The sequence below is a fragment of the Peromyscus californicus genome, unplaced genomic scaffold (genome assembly GCF_007827085.1).
Source record: "Peromyscus californicus insignis strain IS unplaced genomic scaffold, ASM782708v3 Scaffold_21__1_contigs__length_65335640, whole genome shotgun sequence".
In the NCBI taxonomy this organism is placed as follows: domain Eukaryota; kingdom Metazoa; phylum Chordata; class Mammalia; order Rodentia; family Cricetidae; genus Peromyscus; species Peromyscus californicus.
In genome coordinates this window covers 12,843,102-12,869,091 of record NW_026294514.1, presented here as the reverse complement: position 1 = coordinate 12,869,091, position 25,990 = coordinate 12,843,102, and the positions used below count along the sequence as shown (strand labels likewise).

At 44.8% G+C, this 25,990-nt stretch overlaps 1 protein-coding gene across 4 annotated transcripts in view; it reads left to right on the top strand.

Moving 5' to 3' along the window:
• Positions 1-24,911, top strand: part of Als2 (alsin Rho guanine nucleotide exchange factor ALS2) — a 73,044-nt gene extending 48,133 nt beyond the window's left edge. For 2 of the 4 annotated variants that reach the window (XM_052749545.1, XM_052749544.1), the window contains exons 18-34: positions 49-251; positions 369-434; positions 1,501-1,599; positions 2,328-2,492; positions 5,515-5,626; positions 5,971-6,048; positions 6,793-6,926; positions 8,528-8,695; positions 12,044-12,161; positions 13,977-14,134; positions 16,570-16,692; positions 17,099-17,275; positions 18,447-18,492; positions 18,664-18,725; positions 19,259-19,408; positions 19,858-19,954; positions 23,685-24,911. In XM_052749545.1, the coding sequence (XP_052605505.1) occupies positions 49-251; positions 369-434; positions 1,501-1,599; positions 2,328-2,492; positions 5,515-5,626; positions 5,971-6,048; positions 6,793-6,926; positions 8,528-8,695; positions 12,044-12,161; positions 13,977-14,134; positions 16,570-16,692; positions 17,099-17,275; positions 18,447-18,492; positions 18,664-18,725; positions 19,259-19,408; positions 19,858-19,954; positions 23,685-23,723 (1,995 nt within the window). In that variant the 3' untranslated portion in view covers positions 23,724-24,911. The remainder of the gene's footprint in view (positions 1-48; positions 252-368; positions 435-1,500; positions 1,600-2,327; positions 2,493-5,514; positions 5,627-5,970; positions 6,049-6,792; positions 6,927-8,527; positions 8,696-12,043; positions 12,162-13,976; positions 14,135-16,569; positions 16,693-17,098; positions 17,276-18,446; positions 18,493-18,663; positions 18,726-19,258; positions 19,409-19,857; positions 19,955-23,684) is intronic. The other 2 variants (XM_052749546.1, XR_008220839.1) reach the window with 2 other exon arrangements.
• The last annotated feature ends 1,079 nt before the right edge of the window (positions 24,912-25,990 follow it).

Genomic DNA, 25,990 nt, shown 5'->3' with positions numbered 1-25,990 from the left:
TGGTGGGTTATTGCCGGAAGCGTCCTGACGTGGACTTTCTGCTCCTAGACCAAGTGGCTTCGGGCCATCAGCCAAGCTGTGGACCAGGCCTTGAGGGGGACGTCTGATTTCCCACTTTACGGAGGCGGCGGCAGTGTTCAGAGGCAGGAGCCACCCATCTCAAGAAGTGCCAAATATACTTTCTACAAGGATCCTCGCCTAAAGGATGCCACTTACGATGGGCGCTGGCTTTCGGGGAAGCCTCATGGCAGGTGAAAAATGCTGCTTCTCTGTTCCCGGGGAAGGGAGGGTGACAGTCACATTATGGAAAGGGCGTTGATTTTCTGAAACATTAGCTGACAGTTGTTACTTTTGTTTATATCTTCCAGGGGTGTTTTGAAGTGGCCTGATGGAAAGATGTATTCTGGCATGTTCAGGAATGGCTTGGAAGATGGGTAAGGAAATTGTTTAAACTAGAAGATGAATTTCAGTCTGGTCACAAGTTATTGACTGTCAGTAATTGTTTTTCAAGGAAGTGGTCGATTTCTGCTGTTCAGGCTTGTGGATGCTGCGTTAGGATTCATGCAGAAGATGTGCGGGCTCGTAGACAGCCAGGACAGTGTTTATGGGAGTCAGCAGACACAGCAGGGTCACCTTTACAGGGGACACAGAAATTTGATTTTCAGTAGTTTTACAGAAATAGTTCCCCCGCTCTTGCTGCTTTGAGGATGGACTCCAGGGCCTTGAGAACGCTGGGCAAGTAGTCTACCACTGAGCTACAACCCCAGGCCAGCTTTTCAGTAGTTTCAAACTCGTTTCTCTGTTAAAAGGCAAATCTTGGAAGTGATGTTATTGTAACAATATTCTACTGACATTAATTTAAGATAAGTTTGTCATTTTTATCACATTTATTACTTAATTCATTTCATTATATATTTGTGTATGTATGTGTGTGGGTGCACGTGTGCCATGTCACATGTGTGGCCGGAGGACAACTTTGGCGGTCCTCTCCTTCCACGATGTGAATACTGAGGATTTGAACTCCGGCCACCAGGCTTGTCCGCAGGTGGCCTGTGTTTTAACTTGCTGAGCCATCTCGTGACCCGTCTTGTCATATTTGACAACATTGTAAATATATTTACAAGAAAAATTTATGGCAGTTAAATATTTTATGTCCTGTTAAGAAATTTGTCTTATTATAAAAGGATACATAAAGTGGAGAAGTTAATGTGCATGTGTGACAGTGTCAGATCTTGTGACTTCAAGCTCTTAAACAGGTACTTAGAACAAAGGGAGGATTTGGATGATCTGTTTTCCCTACTCACTAGAGAGATGCCTGAGCTGTTGTGTGCCTTGACTTCCCCAAAGAGATGCTGCAGATTAGTGACAAAGATGGGAGAGGACACAGGTGCCCTCAGGAGCGGGCCTGGGTTCCCTCCTCAGCCTGTGCAGAGGGCTTCAGCCAAGAGAGGTGAGCGTGGCATCTCCGCGTCTTCTTACACTTTTCATTGTCCTTGGCAGATACGGTGAATACAGAATCCCAAACAAGGCCCTAAACAAAGAAGACCATTATGTAGGCCATTGGAAAGAAGGAAAGATGTGTGGTCAAGGAGTCTATAGGTAATGGCATGCATGCCAAAGATTGTCAATCTGGTGTTGCCTTTTCAAAGAACTGTAAAGCTAAACTTCGTGTGGACAAAACTTCTCAGGAGTAAACTATTGGTCTTTTTTTGTTTGTTTGTTTGGGTTTTTTGGTTTTTCGAGACGGGTTCTCTGTGTAGCTTTGGTGCCTTTCCTGGAACTTACTCTGTAGCCCAGGCTGGCTTCGAACTCACAGAGATCCACCTGGCTCTGCCTCCCAAGTGCTGGGATTAAAGGCATGCACCACCACCGCCCAGCTCTATTCATCTTTTTAATCGTCAGAACTATGTGCAGAGTCCTCCTTTAAGAGTATGCCCTGTCTATGGCACGATGACAGTGTTATTAAATGTGCTTTGTAGCTCCATTGTACTGAGTAAACCAGGACTTTCTATACAAGTCTCACCTATAAGTCTAATTTTTTTTTTTACTTGATTGTAATTTGAACAAAGCTTTTGCATTCTTCCTTCTTATTCTTTCTAGCTCATTATTTCATTTCCCACAAGGAACTAAACACATAATTTTTCATGTTAATACAGAATGTTAATTATATTACCTTTAATTTTTGAGACTTTGAACTTTCAAACTGGGGGTTTTGATTTTTTTTATGCTCATATAAACCAATAATTATAGCTACCTGTAAAAGCATAGCATTGTATTTCCTACACTTTGTAATGTCCATGTTATCTTTCTGTCCTTTCCAACCACAGCTATGCCTCTGGTGAAGTGTTTGAAGGCTGCTTTCAAGATAACATGCGCCATGGGCATGGTCTCCTCCGGAGTGGAAAGCTGACTTCTTCTTCTCCTAGCATGTTCATTGGCCAGTGGGTAATGGATAAGAAGGCAGGATATGGCGTCTTTGATGATATCACTAGGTACAGTGCTCTGCTTCTGTCTCAGTGTGTACAGTGAGAAGATAAGGTTCCTAGACCACCCCTCATGCTATTTTTTTATTTTTAATTATGCGTGCACTGATGTGTGTGTGTGTGTACACGTGAGTGCAGTACCTAAGGAGGACAGAAGAGGGTGTTGGATACCCTGGAGGTGGAGTTACCAGTGGTTGTGAGCTACCGATGTGGGTACTGAGAACCAAACTTGGGTCTCTGTAAAAACAGTACAAGTTGTTAATTGCTGAGGCACCTCTCTAGCCCCCCAAACCATGATACTTTTATGAAGACTTGAACATCTTATATTTGATCTTAACCAGAAGACCAAGAAGCAGTTGAGTGGAGCATCTTTTTTTTTTTTAATTTAATTAATTAATTTATTTTTATTTTTATTTCATGTGCATTGGTGTTTTACTATGGGTATCGGGTCCCCTGGAACTAGAGTTACAGACAGTTTTAATCTGCCATGTGGGTTCTGGGAATTGAACCTGGGTTCTCTGGAAGAGCAGTCAATGCCTTTAACCACTGAGCCATCTCTCCAGCCCCGAGTGGAGCATCTTAATTTGACAACATTAAGAAAACTTTTCAGCTTGTTTGAGGTGGTGGCACTCAGTGGTGCATGCCTGTAATCCCAGCTGAGGGAGGCTGAGGCAGGAAGATGGAAAGTTTGAGGCCAGCCTGGATTACGTAGAGATGAGTTCACTCCACCCAGCACGCCAGTGGAAAGAGAAAGAGAGCTTGCCATAAGGAGACGGTTGTCAGGAACCTTTTTTTTCCATTTTCTTATGGGCCAAACAACAAACTACTTCACAAAGTCAGGGTCGTTCAGAATTCACATAGGTACTGTTTTTCCTATACGTTTGCACATGCAAGTTTTTACTGCCTCAGAAAGTTACCAAATCTTTTTTATTTACTTATTTATTTTAGTTGAGATCAACTACATAGCCCAGGTTGGTCTTAAACTCCTTATATAGGTCAAGGATAACCCTAAATTTCATGCTCCAGTTTATGCCTTCTAAGTGCTGGGATTATAGGTAGCTGAGGTTAGCCTTGAACTCCTGATTCCCCCCTCCCATTGCCTCTCATATTCTAGGATTGTGGGCATGTGCCCAGGCCCTGTCATAATGTGAGTTTTTTTAATTACTTTTATGGTCCAGCAAGGTGACTCTGTATATAAAGGCATTTGCCACTGGGCTTAAGGACCTGAGTGCAGTCCCAGGACACATGTGATGGAAGGAGAGAACTAACCACAAATTGTCCTCTGACCTCCACACATGTATTTGTGGCATTCATGCATCCTCCTGACCCCGACACACACATAAGATGAATAAACAAAATGTAAAAATTTGTATTTCTTTTATTAATAAACTACATGATGTTTATTCTTTTTTGAGACAAGATCTCTCTCTACATAACCTTGGGTAGCCTGGGACTTACAATGTAGACCAGGCTGACCTCGAACTCACACAGAAATCTTTGCCTCCTGAGCTGGAATTAAAGGTGTGTACCACCATGCCCAGCAAAATGTATGATTTAGCAAGTAGTTTATATTTCTCTGCCTCCCTCTTACCTGTCTCCCTCTCTACCCAGAACTTTGAACTTGCTCCCAAACCACAGTACTACTGAGCTACATCCTGGCCTTATTTTATTGTTATCTTTTCTTTTTGAGACAAGGTCCTGCTCTCTAGCTTAGCTCTGACTCAAATTTGAAATCCTCCTGGCTTATCCTTCCACGTGGTAGGAGTGTAGTAATGTACTACAATACCTAATTCACATTTTCTTTTATCCCCTCTGTGTAGTGCTGTCTGTCCTGGAACTCACAGAGATCCACCTGCCTCTGTCTCCCAAGTGCTGGGATTAAAGGCGTGCACTACCACCACCCAGCCACTTTTTTTCTTTTAGTGGCAATAGTAAGAACCTTCTGAGTTTAAGTGGGTGAAAATTAAAGCCTTTATGACAAACTTTTGGGTAAGGAAAATTATTCAAAGTTTGATTCCATTATAGTTTAAATTTGTGGTACTCTTTTTTTAATTACATATTTTATTTTGAGACAGAGTCAAACTGTGTAGCGCTGGCTAGTCTTGATCTCTCAGATCTGCCTGCCTCTTGCCTCCTGAGTATTGGAAATTAAGATATACTCCACCATACCTGATTTAATAACATTTTAAAGTTATCAAGGAAGTATATAGAGTGTATTCAGTCTGTTGGGTAGAACACAATGTCAGATTCCTGTGTGACTATTGCTCTGACTGAGATGTCTTTCGCATCACACTGTCTTGTTTGAAGAGGTAGAGTGAACCGCTCTGACTAGAGTGATGGCGCCAGTTCAACCCGGATCCCCTGATAATACTCAGATCCCTGATAATACTCAGATCCCCTGATAATGCTCAGATCCCTGATAATGCTCAGATCCCTGATAATACTCAGATCCCTGATAATGCTCAGATCCCTGATAATACTCAGATCCCTGATAATGCTCAGATCCCTGATAATACTCAGATCCCTGATAATGCTCAGATCCCCGATAATACTCAGATCCCCGATAATATTCAGATCCCCGATAATACTCAGATCCCCGATAATGCTCAGATCCCCGATAATACCCAGATCCCCGATAATACTCAGATCCCTGATAATGCTCAGATCCCTGATAATGCTCAGATCCCTGATAATGCTCAGATCCCTGATAATACTCAGATCCCTGATAATACTCAGATCCCTGATAATACTCAGATCCCTGATAATACTCAGATCCCTGATAATACTCAGATCCCCTGATAATACTCAGATCCCCTGATAATACTCAGATCCCTGATAATACTCAGATCCCTGATAATGCTCAGATCCCTGATAATACTCAGATCCCTGATAATATTCAGATCCCTGATAATACTCAGATCCCCGATAATACTCAGATCCCCGATAACATTCAGATCCCCTGGTAATAGTTTCTCTCTACTTTGTCCTTTTATTTGATTTTTCATCCTTCTTTCTTCTTCTTTCTGTGCAGGGGAGAAAAGTACATGGGAATGTGGCAAGATGATGTGTGCCAAGGGAATGGGGTGGTCGTTACCCAGTTTGGGTTATATTATGAAGGCAACTTCCATCTTAATAAAATGACGGTGAGTGAAATGTGTGTATTTGGTTCACACTGGATTTTAACATCTCCTATGTCCCTAACCTTTAAGATCTTTCAATTAATGTTTTACTTTTGTTTCGGCTTCTTTGAGATGAGGTCTCACTCTGGAACCCAGGCCAGTCTGGGACTCACTGTATAACTACCTGCCTGGCCTGGGGCTCATGGAAAAACTGCTTCTGCCTCCTGATCCTGGGACTGCAGGCCTGAGCCCTGTTTGACTTTCTTAGATGGCTGGAGGCTTTGGGGGCGTGGCTACATGTACACTAAGGGGCGTGGTTACATGTGCTTTAAGGCCTTCTGAAGGCTGTGTTGTGCTTCTCCACACAGGGAAATGGAGTTTTGCTTTCAGAAGATGATACTATCTATGAAGGAGAATTTTCCGACGACTGGACCCTTAGTGGAAAGGTTGGAAAACAGCTTTGTTCTTTTTGTACACTCTTTCTTATTTTTCTTGACTTTGAATTTTTTTGAAGAGTCTAAATTACTTTTTGTGCATTAATATTTAATTGCCTCAGCACCTTTTCCAATTAAATCTCCTTGATGCCTGTTGGAACTAATTGGCCATAAACTCCCTAGGGAGTTAAGGATAACCCTGAACTTCGGTCCTCCTGCCTCCATCTCGCACGTTAGGGAGCGTACCATGATGCTCAGCTTCATCGTTTTGTATGTTTTCAAAAAAGCAACTTAGATGCAGTGCGCATGTCTTGTTTTCCCTCAGTGCTTGGTTTCTGTTTCACCGATGTCTGTCTGTCTGTCCTGATCCTCCTTGGGTTGGGTTTCATCTGTTCGCATCCTAGTTTTCTAAGATAGTGTCAGGTTACGGACTCAGGCGCCTTAGCGTTTCCTAAACAGATGTGAGCAGCCATGACTTTGAGCACCGCTTCAGCAGTGGCTGTGAATGGGGTCCAGTGAGTGTGTTTCACACACACACGACTAAAAAGGCTGCCTGTGGCTTCTTTCTCCTTTTCCCAGGAACTGCTCTCATACATTCTTTCTGGGCATGTTCATGCATGCATCTTTTGTTTGTCTACCAGAATTGATTGGCCAAGAACAAACTAAAACGGAAAGTGTTGCGTAGTTGTGCTTTTTTCTGTTAATTTTGTGAATTTAAACACTCTCCTAACTCCACTTCTCTTTCGCTTTACCCAGGGAACACTGACCATGCCCAATGGAGATTATATTGAAGGCTATTTTAGTGGAGAATGGGGGTCTGGGATAAAAATCACTGGGACCTACTTCAAACCAAGCCTGTATGAGAGCGAGAAAGACAGGCCCAGAGCCCTGTGAGTACCAACCCTGGAGTAATTACATCAAAGTAGCTTAATATTTTAAGGCAAATTCAAGTTTTTACAATTGTCCTTTTTAAACAAGCTATAACTTCCATAAATTACTGGTTGTCAGCTGTATAGATGGCTACATCTGTAATCCTGGCTGAAAGTATAAGTCATAGTGCAGAGATGTTTCAGAGTTGCAGATTTTTGGAAATGACCCTGCTGGGAAGGGTGCACACAGGTGTGCATACACACACACACACACACACACACACACACACACACACACACACACACACACACACACACACCAGTACAACCTGCATCAATGAAGAAAAAGCAGAAGTATAATTTGTTCTCTCAAGTTTTGGGTTGTGTTTTCTCTATTGATTGCATCTTAAGCTTTGGATTCTTTGTTTGGTTTTTGAGATGTCTTACTGTGTATCCCTGGCTGGCCTTGGACTCTTAATCCTTCTGCCTCAGACTCCTGAAGACTAAGATTGCAGCTGTGGACTACATACTCTTGGTTGTTGTTGTTTTGGGGGTTGATTTTTTTTTTTAGATTTGTTTTTATATTTTGGTGTTTACTGGTATAGAGGCAGTGGGACCTAGGAAAATGGAGCTGAAAAATGAGGTGGACTAAAGTCTTTATTCAGAGCATCAAATAATTTATATCAGTGGTTCTCAACCTGTGAGTTGCAACCTCTTTATCAAAACCTCTGTCCCCAAGAATATTTACATTGTGATTCATAACAGTAGCAAAATTACAGTTCTGAAGTAGCAATGGAAATATTTTATGATTTGGGGTCACCACAACATGAGAAACTATATTAAAGAGTTGCCGCATTAGGAAGGTTAAGAACCACTGATTTATGCTCTGAGGGTTAAGAACAGTTTCATGTGTATGGTGGACAATCACAAGGACAAGCTGCATGTGGCAAAAAAACATGTTTTTCCATAGAGGCATATGAGTAACTAACAATAATCTGAGTAATCTGAAGTAAGCTCACTCCTGTGTGCCACACCTGGGAAGAGCACTAAAACATTCCAAGATCAGTTCCATGTTTTGGAGAAACTCGTCACAAGACGCTTATCTTATTTTCTCAGAGTTTTCTCTCAAGCACTCAGAAGTCTCACAGGATTCCATTCTTGGACCATGTTCTGACATTTGGTATCATTTCACATTCTCTGTTCCAGTGAGAACTTATTGCATTTTCTGTCCATGTTGACTTTTTGTTTGTTTTCAAAGTATTTTTAGAAACCTGTATGTAACACAGTTCACAATTCTTACCACAAAATGAAGTACAGAAAACCACTGTTTTTTCAGGAGTCTATTTTCCGAAGTCAATTCTGTAGAAATGGGGACATCAGAGTCAATACTGTTATATGTGACAGTCCATATGCATTAGTATCTGGTAAACAAATTAAACACTAATTAACCAAAGTAAATCCCTTCTAAATTTTCTTCCAGTGTTTTTGGGATAGAATTCCCACTGGTGTATTGGCACTTTGGCTCACAAAGTTATCTTGAGTTGTATATTAGGAAGTTTTTCTTTTTGAGGATGATTTTTCACAAAGGTATGATGACTAGAAGGCTGGTGTGGCTTTATTAGCAGGAAGCTGGGAAACCTGGCAGTGGCCGCAGATGAGAAATGGAGAGCAGTGTTCGATGAATGTTGGCACCAGCTGGGCTGCGAGGGCCCAGGCCAAGGGGAAGTTTGGAAAGCGTGGGATAACATTGCCGTGGCCTTGACCACCAGTCGACGCCAGCACAGAGACAGGTGAGCAGACGCCTGCAGAGCACACGGCAGAGCATGTGAAGTCAGAACCTGAAACCAGGCAGTAGTCAGGTTTGTATGCTCAGCACACATGTAGCTGAGAGTCAGTGGGGGGGCACTCCCATGCAGGGTGCATTGTGGGTAGCTTGGACTGCTCTTCCTCCAGAAGAATGCCCTTGGAAAGGAAAGAAAGTGTGTTTTACCCCTTGAACCTGGAGCTAAGTTCATTGTCAGTTGGAAGGCTCTCTGGAGGAAGGGGCAGTATGGCTATAAATTTGCCTAGGGCTGCAGCCCTGCCAGCTATGGAAGAAATGTGGGTGGCAGAAACTCCTGGTGTGCCAGGCTTGGTGGCCTCTGTTCCTCCTGGTTTCTGCAAGCCAGCCTTCTGCCCCGTGCAGCTTAATCAGTGAGCATCCAGCAAAGGGTTGAGCAAGGAAAGGCTCAGCACTGCAGGCTGTCTGCAGAGCCGTGTTCAGAGAAGGAGCTTGGTGGAGAAATGACGCCTGAAGCCGGACACAGGACAGCGTGCACACCTTTAGCTAACTGCGCAAGCCTGCTGGTGAGATTGGGAAAGGGCGATAGTCGTGAGGCTTCTTTGCAAACCTCGAGGAGAGTCCTAGGGAAACAAAGAAAGTTCTCCTTTGAGAGGTCGATAATCTCCTTCATGTGTGTCAGAGCGTGGGCCACTGTGCCAACTCTCTCTCTCCTTTAGTGTCTGTTCACGTGTGTCAGAGCGTGGGCCACTGTGCCAACTCTCTCTCTCCTTTAGTGTCTGTTCACGTGTGTCAGAGCGTGGGCCACTGTGCCAACTCTCTCTCCCCCTCTCTGTCTCCCGCTCTCTCCTTGGTCCCTTCACTTGTGCTGGTGCCGTTGTTCTAGTTTGGGTAGCTGAGATTGTTGATTCAGGCTCTAGAGACTCTAGGCTCCTCAGGAAGAAACCTTACTGCATTCAGTAGAATCAGTGCACTTGGGCTGTGCACAGACGTGGGTTCCTCATATCACACAGTAGTTTTGATCTTTAGTCTGAACTTGTGCTGAACTCTGTTTACTGAGCTCTTCTTTTTTTGTAAGATTCATTTTTATTTTTAATTTGTGTGTGTGTATGGGGTGTGTGTGTGTGTGTGTGTGTGTGTGTGTGGTGTGTGTGTGTGTATGTATGGGGTGTGTGTGTGGTGTGTGTGTGTATGTATGGTGTGTGTGTATGTGTGTGTGTGTGTGTGGTAGGCATGTGCATACGATGCATGTACCTGTAGAAGCCACCAACTTTGGATGCCCTGGAGCTGGAGTTACAGGCATTTTTGAGCCACCCTTTGATCGCTGGGAACCTAGCTAGGAGCCTCTACAAGAGTAGTGCAGTCTTAACCCGTGAGCCATCTCTTGCCCAATATTTTGGGCCTTTCTGTGTGAAAACAAAGAGGTCATTTTAATGCCTTGGCATGCATAGTTTCATTGATGAGATTATTTGCTTAAAGACCAAAATTTTGTGCTGGAGAGATGACTCAACTCATTGGAGAGTGGATAATCTGCGGGCCTGGGCCAGAGATGGACAATGTTGGGGTTAGCTGGCAAAAACTTAAAAACAAAGATGGCGGAAATGCTCTAGTAAACAGTCACAGCCATCCTTGAAACAGATGTTAAAATGAAACTATCATCAAAGAAACAGAAGACATAAAGAAGAACCAAGTCTCCAGGCAGAGGTGGTGCATGCATTTAATCCCAGCAGCAGGAGGCAGAGGCAGGCAGATCTCTGAGTTTGAGGATAGCCTGGTCTACAGAATGAGTTCTAGGACAGCCAGAGCTATGCAGAGAACCCTATCTGGGTGGGGTGACCTGAAAAGAAAGAAAGAAAGAGAGAGAGAAAGAGAGAACCAAATTCAAGATTTAGATTTGAAAAGTGCAGTCACCTGAGGAACTCGGCGTGGGCTTGGGAGCAGAAGTGGGGAGCTGATGGAAGAGATGGTGAACTTGGGGGTAGGTCAGGAGGACCAGCTGGTGTCAGCAGCACAGGAAAACCTTGGCTGGGGTGGGGGTGAACAGGGCCAGGAGAACTGATGGGTTTAAGTGTGTGTACTAGTGTTCCGCCAGAGGACCAAAACAACAACAAAAATTCTACAAAAGAAGAAATAATGATATGGGGTGGAAAAAATTTTTGAAGCAGTAATGGTTGAAAAAGGTTTGTAGTTTGGTAAAAGACGTGAACCTGTAAATTTAAGGAGCTGGGCATTTCTTGGGGAAAGTCAGAGGTAATCATATTCAGAAGCATCACTTTCAAATTCGAAGAGAAAGATCTTGAAGGTGGCTAGAGAAAAATGTGTATCACATGTGGGTGCCACAGTGGGTGTGAGTGTGCTCAGTCTCAGCAGGAGCCTGCAGCCCAACATTTCCAGAACACTAGAGGAAAATTACAGGTGAGCTTTCATTTGTCTTTCCCTCTCTTCTTTTCTCCCTTTCTCCATCTGCCTTTCTTCCCTTTTCCTAAGCAGGCAACTGAATTTCTAGCCCCCAACAGTCCCGTGTGCTTGCAGGTGGTTGGTGGCACTGTTCCTTGCTGTAAACAGCAGGAAGTGCTCCTGGAGCCCTCAGGACTCAGTGGCTTCGAGCACTGGCTGCTCTGGTAGAGGACCCACATGGTGACTCACAGTTGCCTGTAACTCCAGTGCCAGGGGATGGGACCCTCTTCTGACATAGGTGGGCACACATGTGGTAAACACGCACATACTCAGGCAAAACATTTCTATGCATAAAGTAAATGTAAAAAATTAAAATATCAAGAAGTGCTTAGTTTGCCCTTTGTGCATAGATGCAAACATTTGATCTGTTAAAAGTTAGGTTTATGCTACTTTTCATTTGCATCTGGTAATTGCTTTCCAATATCCAGCAATTAAAGAAAATGCCAATTTTGACCTTCAACGTATAATGACACCAGGAAATGTGTGATAAAGGTAAACTAGAGTAGAATTGCATGGGCTTCCTTAACCGATGGGCCCTGAGGTTACCCATACTCCTTGCTGTGGCAGTCAGGCCTTGCTTCTGTAACCCATTCTCATCTCTTTCTTTGCTCATTCGTTTATTTATTTTTAGCTCTTCCCTTATTGCATTTTCTTTTCATGATTCCTGGTAGTTGACATGAAGTAATGTCAAATGCTGTTTTGAATAGATTTATGTAACAGCAGGTCATCTGCCATTGATGATCATGTGGGGCCTGTGCTAGGTCAGTGGATGCTCAGAGTAGCAGGTCAGCCACATTGAGCAAGATGCTCCGTTTCCTCCTCAGCTAGTGACTGTCTGATGTGCACAATTACAACTATTTTCCTTTCTCATGTGAAATGCTGGACTTTCTCTTCTTCACAGTCCAGAAATGTTAAGCCGCTCACAGACTCAGACGCTTGAGAGTTTGGAGTACATTCCCCAGCACGTTGGTGCCTTCTCTGTGGAGAAATATGAGAACATCAAGAAGTATTTAATAAAGGTAACAAGTCAAAATGATGACCTCGCTTTTGTCAGTTAATGGTGAAAGGGCTGTAGATCAGCTGGGGGTGGTCATACACACCTGAAATCTCAGCACCTGGGAAGACCAGGAGTTCAAGATCATCTGCTCATAATTCTGAAGCCAGCCTAAGCTACATGAAGCCTGCCTCACCCCTGCTTCACCCCCCAAACCCTCCAAAACAAACAAAGTCATCATTCAAATGCTAACCCAGTCTGGGTTTTACTTTGTTTTGTTTGCTGAATCTTGACCTGGAACTCAGGGCACTCCTCCATCCTTAGCCTCTCAAATGCTGAGGTCATAGCCTTTAGTCACTGTACTTGGCTCTAGTTTTGTTTGATTGTTTGTAATGGACAGAAAATAATGTAGGGGTCCAAGGAAACGCTGAAGGAAGACCCCAGACTCAAAGAGGGTCTATTTACCGGCGGCGTACGTGGGGTTGTTCCCCTTTACAAAATGGTGACGACCCCTAGAGGAGCGAGGAGCGTGCAGGCCCCTTTAAGGGGGATTTTCAGGTCGTCTCAAACGTAATTGGTTAAGCAGGCAGCAGGTATGTTAGCAAGTTTGGATAGGCTGAGGTTCTGGTTTTTTATCTGTGGACATATTTGGGCAAGTCCGGGCCTGTTTCAGGGGTTACAGAAAAGGTCCTTTGCTGGTCACTGTCTTGTGATACTGTGGGGCTGATTTAAGCCTTGTACGTGCTCGCTCTCTCTCTCTCTCTCTCTCTCTCTCTCTCTCTCTCTCTCTCTCTCTCCCTCCCTCCCTCCCTCCCTCCCTCCCTCCCTCCCTCCCTCCCTCCCTCCCTCCTGCTGTCAGGGGTGTTGTTTGATTAATAGCCCTTTGTTTAAGAAACTGAAACTTGTTTGTGCTTAAAAAAAAAACAAAAAAAAAACCTGAAACCTAGATCTGGTTGTAAAATGGGGGAATTTTAGACCTCTCAGTAATTACATTTTTGTGGGGAACAGTATGATGTTTCAGTACATTTATATATTATATATTGATCATTTCAGGATCCAAATCCTTTCTTCTGTCTGTTTTGAGCTATACAATATTGTTAACCACAATCCCCCACCACCACTAATTTTTCTACAGTAGAAAGCTGTTTAGCCATAAAAAAGGACAAAATGAAATCCTGATAGAGAATACCACTACAAGAAAGATTTTAACATTTTTAACTTACCAAAAGACAGCCAGGCACAGTGGTACCTTGCTGTAATTTTAGCCCCTGAGAAGCTAAGGCAGGAGGATAACAAGTTTGAGGCCAACTTAAGCTGCACACCAGGACCCTGTCTCCAAAACAAACAGCAGTAAGTATTGTAGGTGCTGGAGAGAAGGCTCAGCAGCCAGAGCAGAGGCCCCAGCACCCACACCAGGCAGCTCACAACTGCCTGTCACTCCAGCTCCAGGGGCTCTGAGCAGTCTGCCTCCATGAGCACCTGCACTCAGACACACACACATAATTTAGAAAGAAAATCTTTGAAATATATAAAAAGAAAAGCAAAAATAAAACAGGTCACAAATGTGTATGGAGTGCTACCTTGAAGAAAAGCAAATACTGACAGTTGTTCCTACTGGGCCACGGTGTGAGACCTGTCTCAGATAACAGTAAGTGTTCACAACTCTAGCTCCTTACAGTTTAGATTGACTCAATATTTACAGAGTTAAGATATTTTTTCCTGCCCCCCAGTTGGCTCCGGGTATTGGGGAAACTGTTCATTCCTTGTGAAGGGTTTGTTATGGACTGGTTTCTGCTGCTCTCGCTGCCTGTTGACCAACGTTCTTGCCCCTGCCCCCCAGGCCTGTGACACCCCTCTGCACCCGCTGGGCAGGCTGGTGGAGACCCTGGTGGCTGTGTATAGAATGACATACGTGGGTGTGGGGGCCAACCGGCGGTTACTGCAGGAGGCTGTCAAGGAGATTAAGTCCTACCTCAAGCGGATCTTCCAGCTCGTGAGGTAAGAGAGCATTACCCTGATGTTTGAAAACCCAGAGTGTTCTGTTAAGATGGGGCGTCTTCAACCCAAAGCTACGTGTTACAGCTTGGTGAGATGCCCAATGGCCCTCTATCATAGGAAGTATTCATCGAGAGAATGGTTTTATGCTGCAGATCCTTAAATAGATTAAAAATGGAAGTACACTTCTAATTGGCTCATGCTTGTACATTGAAAAAGATGAGCCCTAGCCATTGGTACTTACTGCTTTATTAGTGTTCTCATTAAATGTAAGTGCAGGCTAAAATAAATGTATGTTTGGTTTGCCAAGTCTAATTTGGTATAAAATATAGCAGTGTTATTTGTATTTATCTTCTAGGCTAGATCAGGTCTCCAAAACCTAACCACAGAACAGAGTTCACTGCAAAGTTGGTCTCTGAGGACATGTCCAGTCCCTCCTCTACAGCTCCATATATACACATTTACTCAGTAGTGCCAGCTGAGCATTCCAGCCTCTCAACCAAGCAAAACATTGAAAAGTGGGGTTTGGGGGGACGACACCTGTTTTCGTTCAGTTTACGAGCCAGTGTGAGGAAGGGCAGATAACACGTGCAGTGTGCCAGCCTGATTAGCTCTTTCAAGAACACCAAGGAAGGACGGCGGCCTGGGGCCAGAAGAGGGGCTGCTGCCTGCCTCGGGGCTGCAGGCCCGTCTGAGCAGGAAGTGTTGAGCAGAGACCAGCAGTGGTGAAATGAGTCATCAGTAACTGTCGTAACTGTCAGAAGAAGACAGATTCGGGCAGCAGCCATTGGAGCTTGGAAGCTGCGTTTAAACCAACAAGTGACTTCTCTATTGCATCACCCAGGAATTTCCTTGTATCACCAAGCTCAGAATTGCTGAGCACATTTGGAATGTGTCAGGTGTGGAGAGGGCAGTGTGTCTAGGGAAAAGATTACAGAAATGCAAGTGCTTCAGCTCCAACCTTAACTAGTATGTGCGATGAACAGAGCTTTCTCTACTTTGTGTTTTTAATATTCCCAACTATACATTTAGAGCAGAGGTGGGTGGCAAAAATAGGCAAAATGACAAGCTGCCTTTGAAAGGCCAAGAGTTAAGTCTCTGGAATAAAGCGGACAACTTACTTAAGGTGGACCCTACCAACATACCAAAGGTCAAAGATAAAAACCTAGAGCAGTGTTCTCAACCTTCCTGATGCTGTGGGGACCCCACATCAAATGGTTTTGTTGATACCTCATAACTGTAATTTTGCTACTGTTATGAATCATAATGTAAATATCTGACATGGGACCAGTTTGTGGTCATGACCCACAGGTTGGAAACCACTGAGTTAGAGCAAAAAAAAAATCAAGGCACAGAGGAAAAGCAAAACTAGGAAATCCTTAATTTTTAGTCCCTTATCATCATTTAATTCTCCACAAGTGCATTTTAGTTTGGCTTTTGAAATGCACATTTAGATCGCTATAGTTCACGTGTTCCATTCTGAGACTGATGTTCAGAGTCAATGCAAGTGTCTGGTTAGAGTTGATGCCAGTTGGCCTCAAGTGAGACTTACCAGGAAGACGTGTGTATCGTGGGGAGATGAGGACTCCTTAGTTACTGGACAGAATGAAGCCCCTGCTCAGGAGGGCCTTTGTAAGTGTCACCTGACCTGAAGGGACACCAGCCCACTGGAGCATGTGGCTCTGGCTGGCCTTGCCCTTCTCCCCCATCCCTCGTCTTAATAAATTCCTAGATTCCATTCCTAAAGCCACCCCCAAGGTCTGTTCCCTTTTGGCCACCTTCTTTCCTGAGGCTGACTACCAAAGTCTGTCAATCAAAAGCCCCCTTGGCTCATCTAATTAACATGTCCAACTAAAATTAAACACCTCATTCTAACACGGGTTTTTTTTTCCCTCTACCTTTATAAACCCCCATTTGCCCATGTGCCATGTCTGTCTCCCTCTATCCAGAGGCAGTCCTTTGTCCTCTGGGACAGATACCCTCCCCCTTCTCCCTCCTCCCCTACCTCCTCTACCACTGCACCCTAGCCCGTCCTAACCCAGACTCCCCTTTTCTCTTAAGAATGGACCTGCAAGGGTGTTTGCTGCTGTTTTCCTGCCCGAGTCAGAAAGCAGCCACTTTAACTTTCCTCCCTGCTTAATGGAGGATCTCTGTGAAATAGATGTTCAGGGTCTGGAAGGGAGCGCGCGCGCGCACACACACACACACACACACACACACACACACACACACACACACACTGTGTGGGAGTCCCCTTCACAACCACTGCGTTCCCATTCTGTAAGAATCATCATTTGAGAGCCTCAGGGATCTAAAATAGTTAATGATACATTTTGATTTCATAGGGCCTTAGATAGCTCAGCTACTAGAAACTGATAATTCCTTTTGTCAGCTGCTCTGGACATAGAATTTTCTGGTTTGTTTTCAATCATTGCTAGGTTCTTATTTCCTGAGCTTCCTGAAGAGGGCAGCACAATTCCTCTGGCTGCTCCTCTACCCACCGGAAGGAGATCCTTCTGCACTGGGAAATCAGATTCCACATCCGAGTCCCCAGAGCCGGGGTAAGTTGAGCTGGGTGAGGTGGTGAAGATGTAGGGTGCGGGCTGCATGGACTCCCGAAGAACCCCTAAGATTCCCCAGGCCCGGTTCATCATTTCCTCAGTGACCCCTCCAAGGTTCCTAGTGGTACCAGTCACTGTCCAGGAAGGAGCAGCTGCACACAGCCAGGCACAAAGGCTGCTGAGCAAAGGAGACAAAGCATGCCGAGTTAGGGGCCCCTATGAGCGGCCTCGGGATGGAGGCAAGAGAGATTTCAGTTTGCTTTCCGGTCTGACAGTTGGCCCAAGGCAGTCAGCTCAGGTGTATAGAGCAGCTCTCCACAAACCGTCCTGTGAGCCTTGTAGTCTGGAGAGGACGCTCGTCTCTGAACCGTGCTAACGCTCCCGCCTTCCCACTCCTTGGTTGTAGTTACGTAGTGACGAGTTCTGGCCTAGTGCTCCCTGTGCTGCTGCCCCGGCTCTACCCGCCACTCTTCATGCTTTACGCCCTGGACAATGACCGTGAGGAAGACGTTTACTGGGAGTGTGTGCTTCGCCTAAACAAGCAAGCAGATATCGCTCTCCTGGGCTTTCTCGGAGTGCAGAGGTTGGTACCATCGGGAGAGAACCAAAGTTGGAATTGAAAATCCTTCAGCACCTATGTGTATGTGCATGTCGTTTTCCGACCTGCTCATGGTCTTCATTTCTGAGAATATTCGCAGATAGTTCTGAAGTTGCTTATTCATCTGAACATGTTCATTATCATGTGAACTAAATGGCTCGTCTGACCTACTGAAGATGCATAATTTATATTCCTGTTCTTAGAAGTTAATTTCTTTAAATCCTTGGTGTTCCTCACCTCTTTTCCCTTCTCTCCTCATTTGCAATTTAGAATTTCAGATCCTAAAAGTTTTCTTTCTATCTCAGACCATTGGTTCTTGTTCTGGGGAATCACATGACCATCCTTTCTAGAGCAATGATAAAGCTGATCCCCAACCCACCTAAGAATTATGTATTCATGCTGTATGAGAAGTTGATTTTTTCTAATAGACTATTTTAGCAATAAAAGTGTGATAAAAGTAAATGAAGGAAGCATTCTGGCCTGTAGTGTGAGATGATTGGAATATAGAATGCCAGACCTCTTTGGGATATGGTAGATGCTGTTGTCAACATAAAAACCACAGCCCTCATCTTACAGGGAATACAAGATTTAGGTTACCCCAAACCCCATGTGTCAACATGGGAGCATATTTATGGGATTTTTATTGTTTTACACAACAAAGACGGTCCTAAGTCAAGCAAGTTTAAAATGCATTGGTGGGTCCACCAGAGAGAGAGCAGGTACATTGAGATGGGGGAGCAATTCCATAGACCCAAGATGCTGTGTGATGATACAGAGGAGGGCCAGGAATGGCTGCTCCAGAAGCCTAAAACTAGTCCAAGATAAAGTAATCAGCCTCTGAACCTGCAGAATTCCACTATTGTCACAGCACTGGAATTCCAGTCAGTCCTTCAGGCTCTGCAGACACAGACTTCTAACAGGAGTTTTTCGTTCACAGCTAGACACAGCTTCTTTTCGGGAATTTTATTCACACTCTTAAATCATTTCCATGATATCTACTAAACTTAGGAAAAATGGAAATAAGAACATGAAACTGAGAACCAATTTGTAGAGAACTTGTTTTTAATGGGAACAGGGAAACCAAGATAACGATCGCCTTTTTAAAGGGGGTGTATCTATCAAAATGGTCTATTAACAATTGATGGTTTCATTGTAGGAAATTTTGGCCAGCAACCCTGTCAATCCTGGGAGAGAGCAAAAAGGTATAGTAGAGTTTAGTTCTCAGCAAACATGCTCTTGTTTGCGGAGAAGTGTTCCACTCTCCATGAGTGGTGCTTGGGTTAATGTCAGTTCCCAGCAGCTGTCGGGCCCCACAGGACCGTTCATTTTCTTGTGGGGAAGACGCCTGTCTGATGGCCGCTCTCCCTGTGCAGGTTTTGCCAACCACAAAAGACGCTTGTTTTGCCTCTGCGGTGGAGTGCCTGCAGCAGATCAGGTAAGCCGATGCTGCTGTTGACAAGTCGCACAGTTGGCTCATGGTCAGATGGTCAGTCTGCGGGCGGGCAGAAAGAACGCGTCCCCGCCCCTTCTCTCCACGTCATTCTCTCCACGCCTGGGTGTTGTGAGAATCAACAGGAAGATGGCCAGGTCTCTCTGCAAACTTGCGGGCTGTTTCACTCTAAAATACCCTTGTGTTTTCCAAGGCATGGAGAGCCTGCCTGGAGACTCATCTGTGTGCTCCTGTCTTTAGCCAAATGGAAATTAACCAGCTTCTCATTCAGAGAAGAGACTCCTTTGATCAGTGGATCGAAGGGAGCATTCTGTCAGAGTTCTCCCAGGGGAATCTCTGACAGCTGGAGGCGTCTTCACCCAAACACTGTAGGATTGCAGAGGCCTTCCCCGCCACCCTGTATGGTGTCTAATTTGAGGCATGTGAGACCCAAGAGAGACTGTTTTTCTAAAAATGAGTAAGAGATGGCTTTATCAGGAAAATCTAGGCTATCTTTTCGCACTTTGTTTCCACAACAGCACAACATTTACTCCGTCAGACAAACTTAAAGTCATTCAGCAGACCTTTGAAGAGATCTCCCAGAGTGTCCTGGCCTCACTGCAGGAGGACTTCCTGTGGTCCATGGATGACTTGTTCCCTGTCTTCTTATATGTGGTGCTACGGGCCAGGTATCCAGTCTTTTCTGAGGTCATTGTTATCTACTCTGGCACTGTTTGTTTTCCAAGTCTGCCCTTTGCTTCTCTGGAATGGATGATAGCAAGATGCACCATTAGACTAGAAATCCACTTCTCTTAACCCATTCCACAATGGCAGTGTTTGAACCTGTGGGTCGCAACTACTGCGGGGTCAAACGACATCAGGTATCCTGTGTGTCAGATGTTTACGTTCTGACTCCTAACAGTAGCAAAATTACAGCTATGAAGTAGCAGTGAAATAGTTTTATGGTTGGGGTCGCACAACATGTATTAAAGGGTCTCAGCACTAGGAAGGTTGAGAGCCACTGCTCTACGCTACTGTCTTTGTGTTACGCTATTCTTTCTCTGCCGCTGTCAGTTGACAGAAAAGGAAAGTCTACTTGAAGCAGAATGAACTTCTCCTCTTTTTCTGTCTGGGACAGGATTCGGAATTTAGGCTCTGAAGTCCACCTCATTGAGGATCTGATGGACCCCTATCTCCAGCATGGGGAACAAGGCATAATGTTCACCACCTTGAAGGTGAGTGTAGCACTTAACAGTGTTGAACCTTAATCTGCCCGTCATCTACCCTATTATAAATCATTCAGTAGCCACGTTTCCTCACTTTCTTCTTTTTTGGGGGGATGTTGTTTTGAGAATGAGGTCTTACTTTATAGCTCAGGTCAGCCTGGAGCTCTTAGTCACCTTTCCACCAGCGCTTCCCAAGGGCCACAGTTGCAAGGGAGAGCAACACCGTGCCTAAGCCATCCTCTTCTTTATGGAAAAATTCAGTGTAGACTTCACTGTTTTCTTTTATTACAAATCGATTTTTTTCATACAATATATTCTGATGATGGTCTCCCCAATCCCCATTCCTCCTAGTTCCCTCCTACCCTCCCATCCAGATCCACACCCTCTCTGTTCTTGTTAGAAATCAAACAGGCATCTAAGGAACAGTAGTGAGATACCGTAAGATAAATACAAAACAAGCAGATTGGAATAGGGCAAAACAAAAACAAGAAAAAGCACAAGAAACACAGAGACACACTTGTTCACACAGGAATCTTGTAAAAACACAAAACTGGAAGTTATAATATAGATGCAAATGACCTGTAGGTTAAGAAAAACAAAAGCCCTGACTTAACATTATGAGACAAAGAAACTCCACTGATACTACTGAGTTCGTTTTGTGTTGGCCATCTACTGCTGGTCGTGGTTCCTGCCCTTAAGCGTGGTCTGCTTTCCTAGTGAGACTCCCTTGGAGAAAACCAGTTTTTCATTGGCTCTCAATTGGAGATAGCCTCTGGGTTAGGGATGGGGGTCTGTGTCCACTCTCCTTTCAGTTCTGGGACCCCATATGGGGCGGACGTGTGCAGACCCTGTGCATGCCACCGTCTCTGAGTTCATGCGTGCATCAATCCTGTTGCATCTGGAAGGCCTTGATTCCCTGGTGTCTTCATCCCTCCTGGCTCTCACACTCTTCTGCCTCCTCTTCTGCAGGGTTCCTCGAGCCCTGAGAGGAGAGATTTGATGGAGACATCCCTTTTAGGGTTGAGTGTTCCAAGGTCTCTCACTCTCTACATATTGTCTGGCTGTGGGTCTCTGTATCTGTTCCCATCTTCTGCAGGAAGAGCTTCTCTGATGGCTGAGCAAGGCACTGATCTATGAGTACAGCAGAATGTCATCAGGAGTCATTCATTTTTATATTCCTTGAGCAGAACAGCAGTATTTGGTTTTCCCCTAGGTCCCTGGCCTATCTAGTATCTAGTGGTTCTTGGCCACCCAAGCAGCATTGGATATGGGTTCCATTTCATAGAGTGGGCAGTCTTAGTTAGGGTTTCTATTGCTGTGAAGAGACACCATGACCATGTAACTCTTACAAAGGAAAACATTTAGTTGAAGTGGCAGCTTATAGTTTCAGAGGTTTAGAGCATTATCATGGCGGGTAGCATGGCAGTGTGCAGGAATATATGTTTCTGAAGAAGGAACTGCTACACCTTGATAATGCAGGCAGCAGGAAGTGGACTGTCTCACTGGGCGTGGCTTGAGCATATATGAACCCTCAAAGCCCACCTCCACAGTGACACACTTCCTCAACAAGACTACACCTGCTCCAACAAAGGCACACCTCCTAATAGTGCCACTCCCTTTGGAGGCCATTTTCTTTCCAACTACCACATGGGCCTCAACTCAAATCAGATATTGTTAGATACTCCTCCAAGCTTCGTGCTAGTACTTTGGGATCACTAGAGATGCTTCTCCGAAATGTGTTCTTGCAGGTAGGTCACTCTTACAGATGGATACGTTTGTAGGGGTTGGTGTTTCTCTTTTGGTCGTGTTCAGAGTGCCTTCCAGTACCCTGAACACTAGTCAGCAGGGATGAAGGCTCTGGGTAGGCACCAGCTCGACTCCTCCATGGTCAGTGAGCTGTGTGGGTGTTGACTTCAGCAATGGGTAGGGCCTTGCCATCGGTTTGTGGAGAGCCACCAAAAGCCTTGGCAACAACCTGAGTTGTTTGGGGGTTTCCAGGGGCCCCTTTGGCCAAGAGCTCAGTTAGATGTAACCCAGTCCTGGCATTGGAAGCTTCATTTGGTGACAGATGGCCAGTAGGAGCTCTGTCTGTCTCCCTGTTACTTGGTGATGTCAGTTAAATTGCCTTCATCTGTGGAGTTTCATTTAGGAAGCGTCTACTGGATTAGACCCTCACAAGCCCGTAGTTTGGCCTGTCTTTCCCCACATCTCTCCCTCCCTCCCCTCCCTCCCACCCCCTCCTCCTGACCCATCCGTAACTATCTGTTCCATTTCTGCTTCCTAGGGAGATCCACCTCTCCTCTAGTCCCTTACTCTGTACCTAATCTCTGTAGTTGTATGGATTGTAGCTTGCTTATCCATGACTTAACAGCTAATATCCACATATAACCAAATACATACCATATCTGTCTTTCTGGGTCTGAGTTGCCTCTCAGAGTAGACTAAATACCTTCAGACTATATGTTGTTGGTACTAAAAGCATGATAATACATTAAATTAGGACAAATCAGACCTACACTGCCAAGTAATAAAATCTTAAAAATTATAATATTTAATATGAAGTAGTATGTTATGGTCACATGAATAAAAAGTCCCTAATGGAAAGGATAATGTTCATATTAACATTACAGTAGTACAATTTCACATTAGAAATGGAAGATGCAAACTAAAATTGGTAAAGATTTAATAAATGTCAAAAAAAGCATTCTTGTCATTTGCAGCTGTCTTGGAGGTAGGCTGAGGCAGCAAGGCATGTGTGCTGTGGGGTTTGTAGAAAAAGGATGAGCAAAGGAAAGACGGGGCGTTAAAATGAGCAAAACCTTAGAGCTGAACATCAGGTTTGTGGCTTGAACTAACTTTTAAACTTTTTCATGAAGATTTCTGTTATATAAACTGGGAGAGAGAAAGTAGTCTCCAAATTGTCTACAAATTGCTTTATTAGTATTTCCTTGAAGAGTATGAATCATTCATTCCAAAGGAAAATAAGTAAATGTACGTGTGAACAAATGCTCAGAGTCACTCAAAATCCTAGAAGTCCAAACCGAAGCTTGTTGTGCCTGAAATACCAGCAGATCTGTGTTCTGCTTTACCCAGTGCTGGTGGGATAGCAGTGAGGTCACTTTCCCACATTGCTTACAGTGGGGGGTACATGCGGTTCAACTGCTCGTGTGTGAACAGTTCAGAGAGGTTATTAACATTCTGATCAACAACAGCAAAGTGTTGGTGTGTTTGGCTCAGGACCCCACTCCCTGGAATTCATTCCAGGAAACCAGACTCAAGAGTGGAAAGCATGTGTCCGTCACCCTGGTGTGGCGTGCGTTGTACTTTGTAACTCCTAAGTACGACCACCGAAGGATCCCTGAACATGCTTCCCGTAATGCGTTCTTGGAAATTCTGACTTGCCGTGTGCAGGGCCACTCAGATCCTTTGTCCTGAGCTGTCTCGGGGAACTCTGGTCACACATGACCTTATGTCCCTTCAGACCTCCCAGTCACTAGTGAATGTCGTATTTCTAACCAGTAAAGACTAGTACACAGCTGATACGGCCTTGCTTCAGAAATAGAGGGACATATGTACAATTGTGTTGTTGTTAATTACAACTAGGCTGCACATAAGCATTTGATGGAGTCACAGGGAAGAAGAGCATGAGTGAGTGAATATGTGGGCATCTGTGTTAATAAGGGATTGTTCCTTCCCTAGTCTTAAAAGGAAAACTTGGATTTGTTTTGAATTTTTCCAGGCATGTTACTACCAGATTCAGCGTGAGAAGCTTAACTAGGGTACCTGACAGCTTAAGAACTGGATTATCTTCTTCGGAGGCTGCAGCACCATCTGGAATCGTCTGATGGTGGCAAAAAGAACAGTGTTGAAATTGGAATGGACTGTGTGTTGTTTTGGTTGTCATTTCTGAGCCTTACTGATAATTAGAGCCCTGAGCTCAGGGTGGAAAACCTACTGTATAGTTCAAATGGAGAATGGAAAAGGAAATAGGAATCCTCTTAGACAGTCTTTGCTGTACTAAGATCCATACACCTACTTAGAAAAGGAAGCCGGTTACCTCTTTCCTGTAGTGAAAGGTGTCAGCTCCATGGAATTGCAGGAAAATTTCCCAAGAAAGCTGCTTATGTGAAAGAAGTTGCTGACTGTTTTTAAGTTCCTGGTTTGTCCACATCCATTTGCAATTAACCCCACATCCCTGGGCAAGGAGTAGGTTGTGCTTGAAACTGAAGTAGCCGTACCTTGCCTTCCTAGATTCTTTCCATCCACTTGAGCATAATGCTGCTTTGCTGGGGGAAGAAGAGGAATTTTTAAATTGCAGTTTTAATCTTTTATAAGCCCCTCCACCAGGGTATTTGTGGTGGGAGAGGTTCCATGAGGTGACTGGTCCAGACATGGAATACATCCAAATAGGAACTTCTGCCTCCTGATTGAAAAGGACGTAGGGATACACTGGAATTCAGACCCTGATGCTGAGCTGCTACAGAGCCTCACTGGTCCAGGCAGCTGCGTTCCCAGGAGGCCAGCACAGGCTTTGCGTGGAGACAGAAGACTGGGAAATGTGGAAGGAAGCAGGGGGCTGCAGCCTGTGGCCTTCCCTCTACCTCACACTGAACTCAGACGGGAAGAAAGGAAAGACACACTGGGCTGTTCCAACCTCAGAAGTATTGTGACACCACATTTCCACGGTCTGCTTCTTGACAACCCCCCTTGTAGGTCGGTGGTTTACACTGTAGCAGTGACGTAGCTGTTTGGCTAACACAGGTGCTCTTCCCCTCTCATGTGCTGTACTCCGTGGGGAGCAGTGTCCTGACTCATGTGAAATGACTCAGCAGGCATTAATTACTTTTGAAAAGGATCATGATTTCCGAGCTACTTTATAATCAAGACAAGTGTTTGTTAAAATACTGTTTTGGAATGTTGGCTGTAATGTAACAGCAGTTTTCATAATAAAAGACATTCATCTCTATGAAGTTGTTCTCTGACTGTAGACGAAATGGCATAGGACAGACTAGAATTGTAAAGAGTGCTCAGCTCAGTATTTCTTTGTCCACCTTGTAATAAATAATGCATGCCTCTGACCTCAGGACACCCTGGGGTTTTAGCTCACTTAACTGCAGCCCATTTTGATAATCCAAGGACAAGAGTCTTAAAGTCTGTTTCCTTGACTAAGACACTTGGTGGTGGTTCACTTTGTTCGTCTTTAGGGAAGGGAAGGTCCTCTGCCAGAATGAGCCTGCACCCTGTGGGAAAGGACCGGGGCCCACTCCCTTCTGAGCATTCCCCATTTCGAATGTTTTTGACTTGGTGGACCAACACTCAAATGCCACGTTTGGCTAGTAAAGACAAAGTAATTAAACAAAGAGCTCCTTGAGACAGAGAGATGGGATAATAGTGGAAATGGACGCAAACTCAGATGATGGAACCAGACACATCCTCAAATGCCAGCACGCCACCTCCTCTCTGGTCACACTGCAGCCCATCCTATTTCAGTCCTCAGTGGAGATGTCTGAACACCGCCGAGTCCTCATTCTATGTGCTTTTGAGTTGCTTCTTAAAGATGATACATTGTCAGGTTGTGTGTGGAAAATCCTAAATCTCCAGGCCACCAACGGTGGCTGGAAATGCCCAGCACCCGCACAACTGGTAAAGAGATCCCGATGGATGCTCACAGCGGCCCTCACAGGCAAGTGTCCATCCCAGCTCTCCCCATTTTCCAGCCATGAAGAGCCGTGGTGTGCTCTGCCCCTGAGCTGGGACCCCGAGGCAGAGCTTCCCTACTCTCCGCTCCTCTCTCCTGCCTGTATGGATGCCCCTTCAGGGCCGAGCTCTGCATTAAGTCTTCAGAAACTGAAGTTTGAAGGAAAACCCCGATGGGGATGGTGGCACACGTTTGTGATCGCAGCCCTTGGGAAAGGGAGGTGAAGGCATGAAGGATGAGGAAGTCAGAGTTGTCCTCGGTGACACACACACAGTCTGAGGCCACCTGGGCTCCACGAGACCCTGTCTCAAAAAAAATTAAAATAAAATATAAACTAAAAAGTAGGG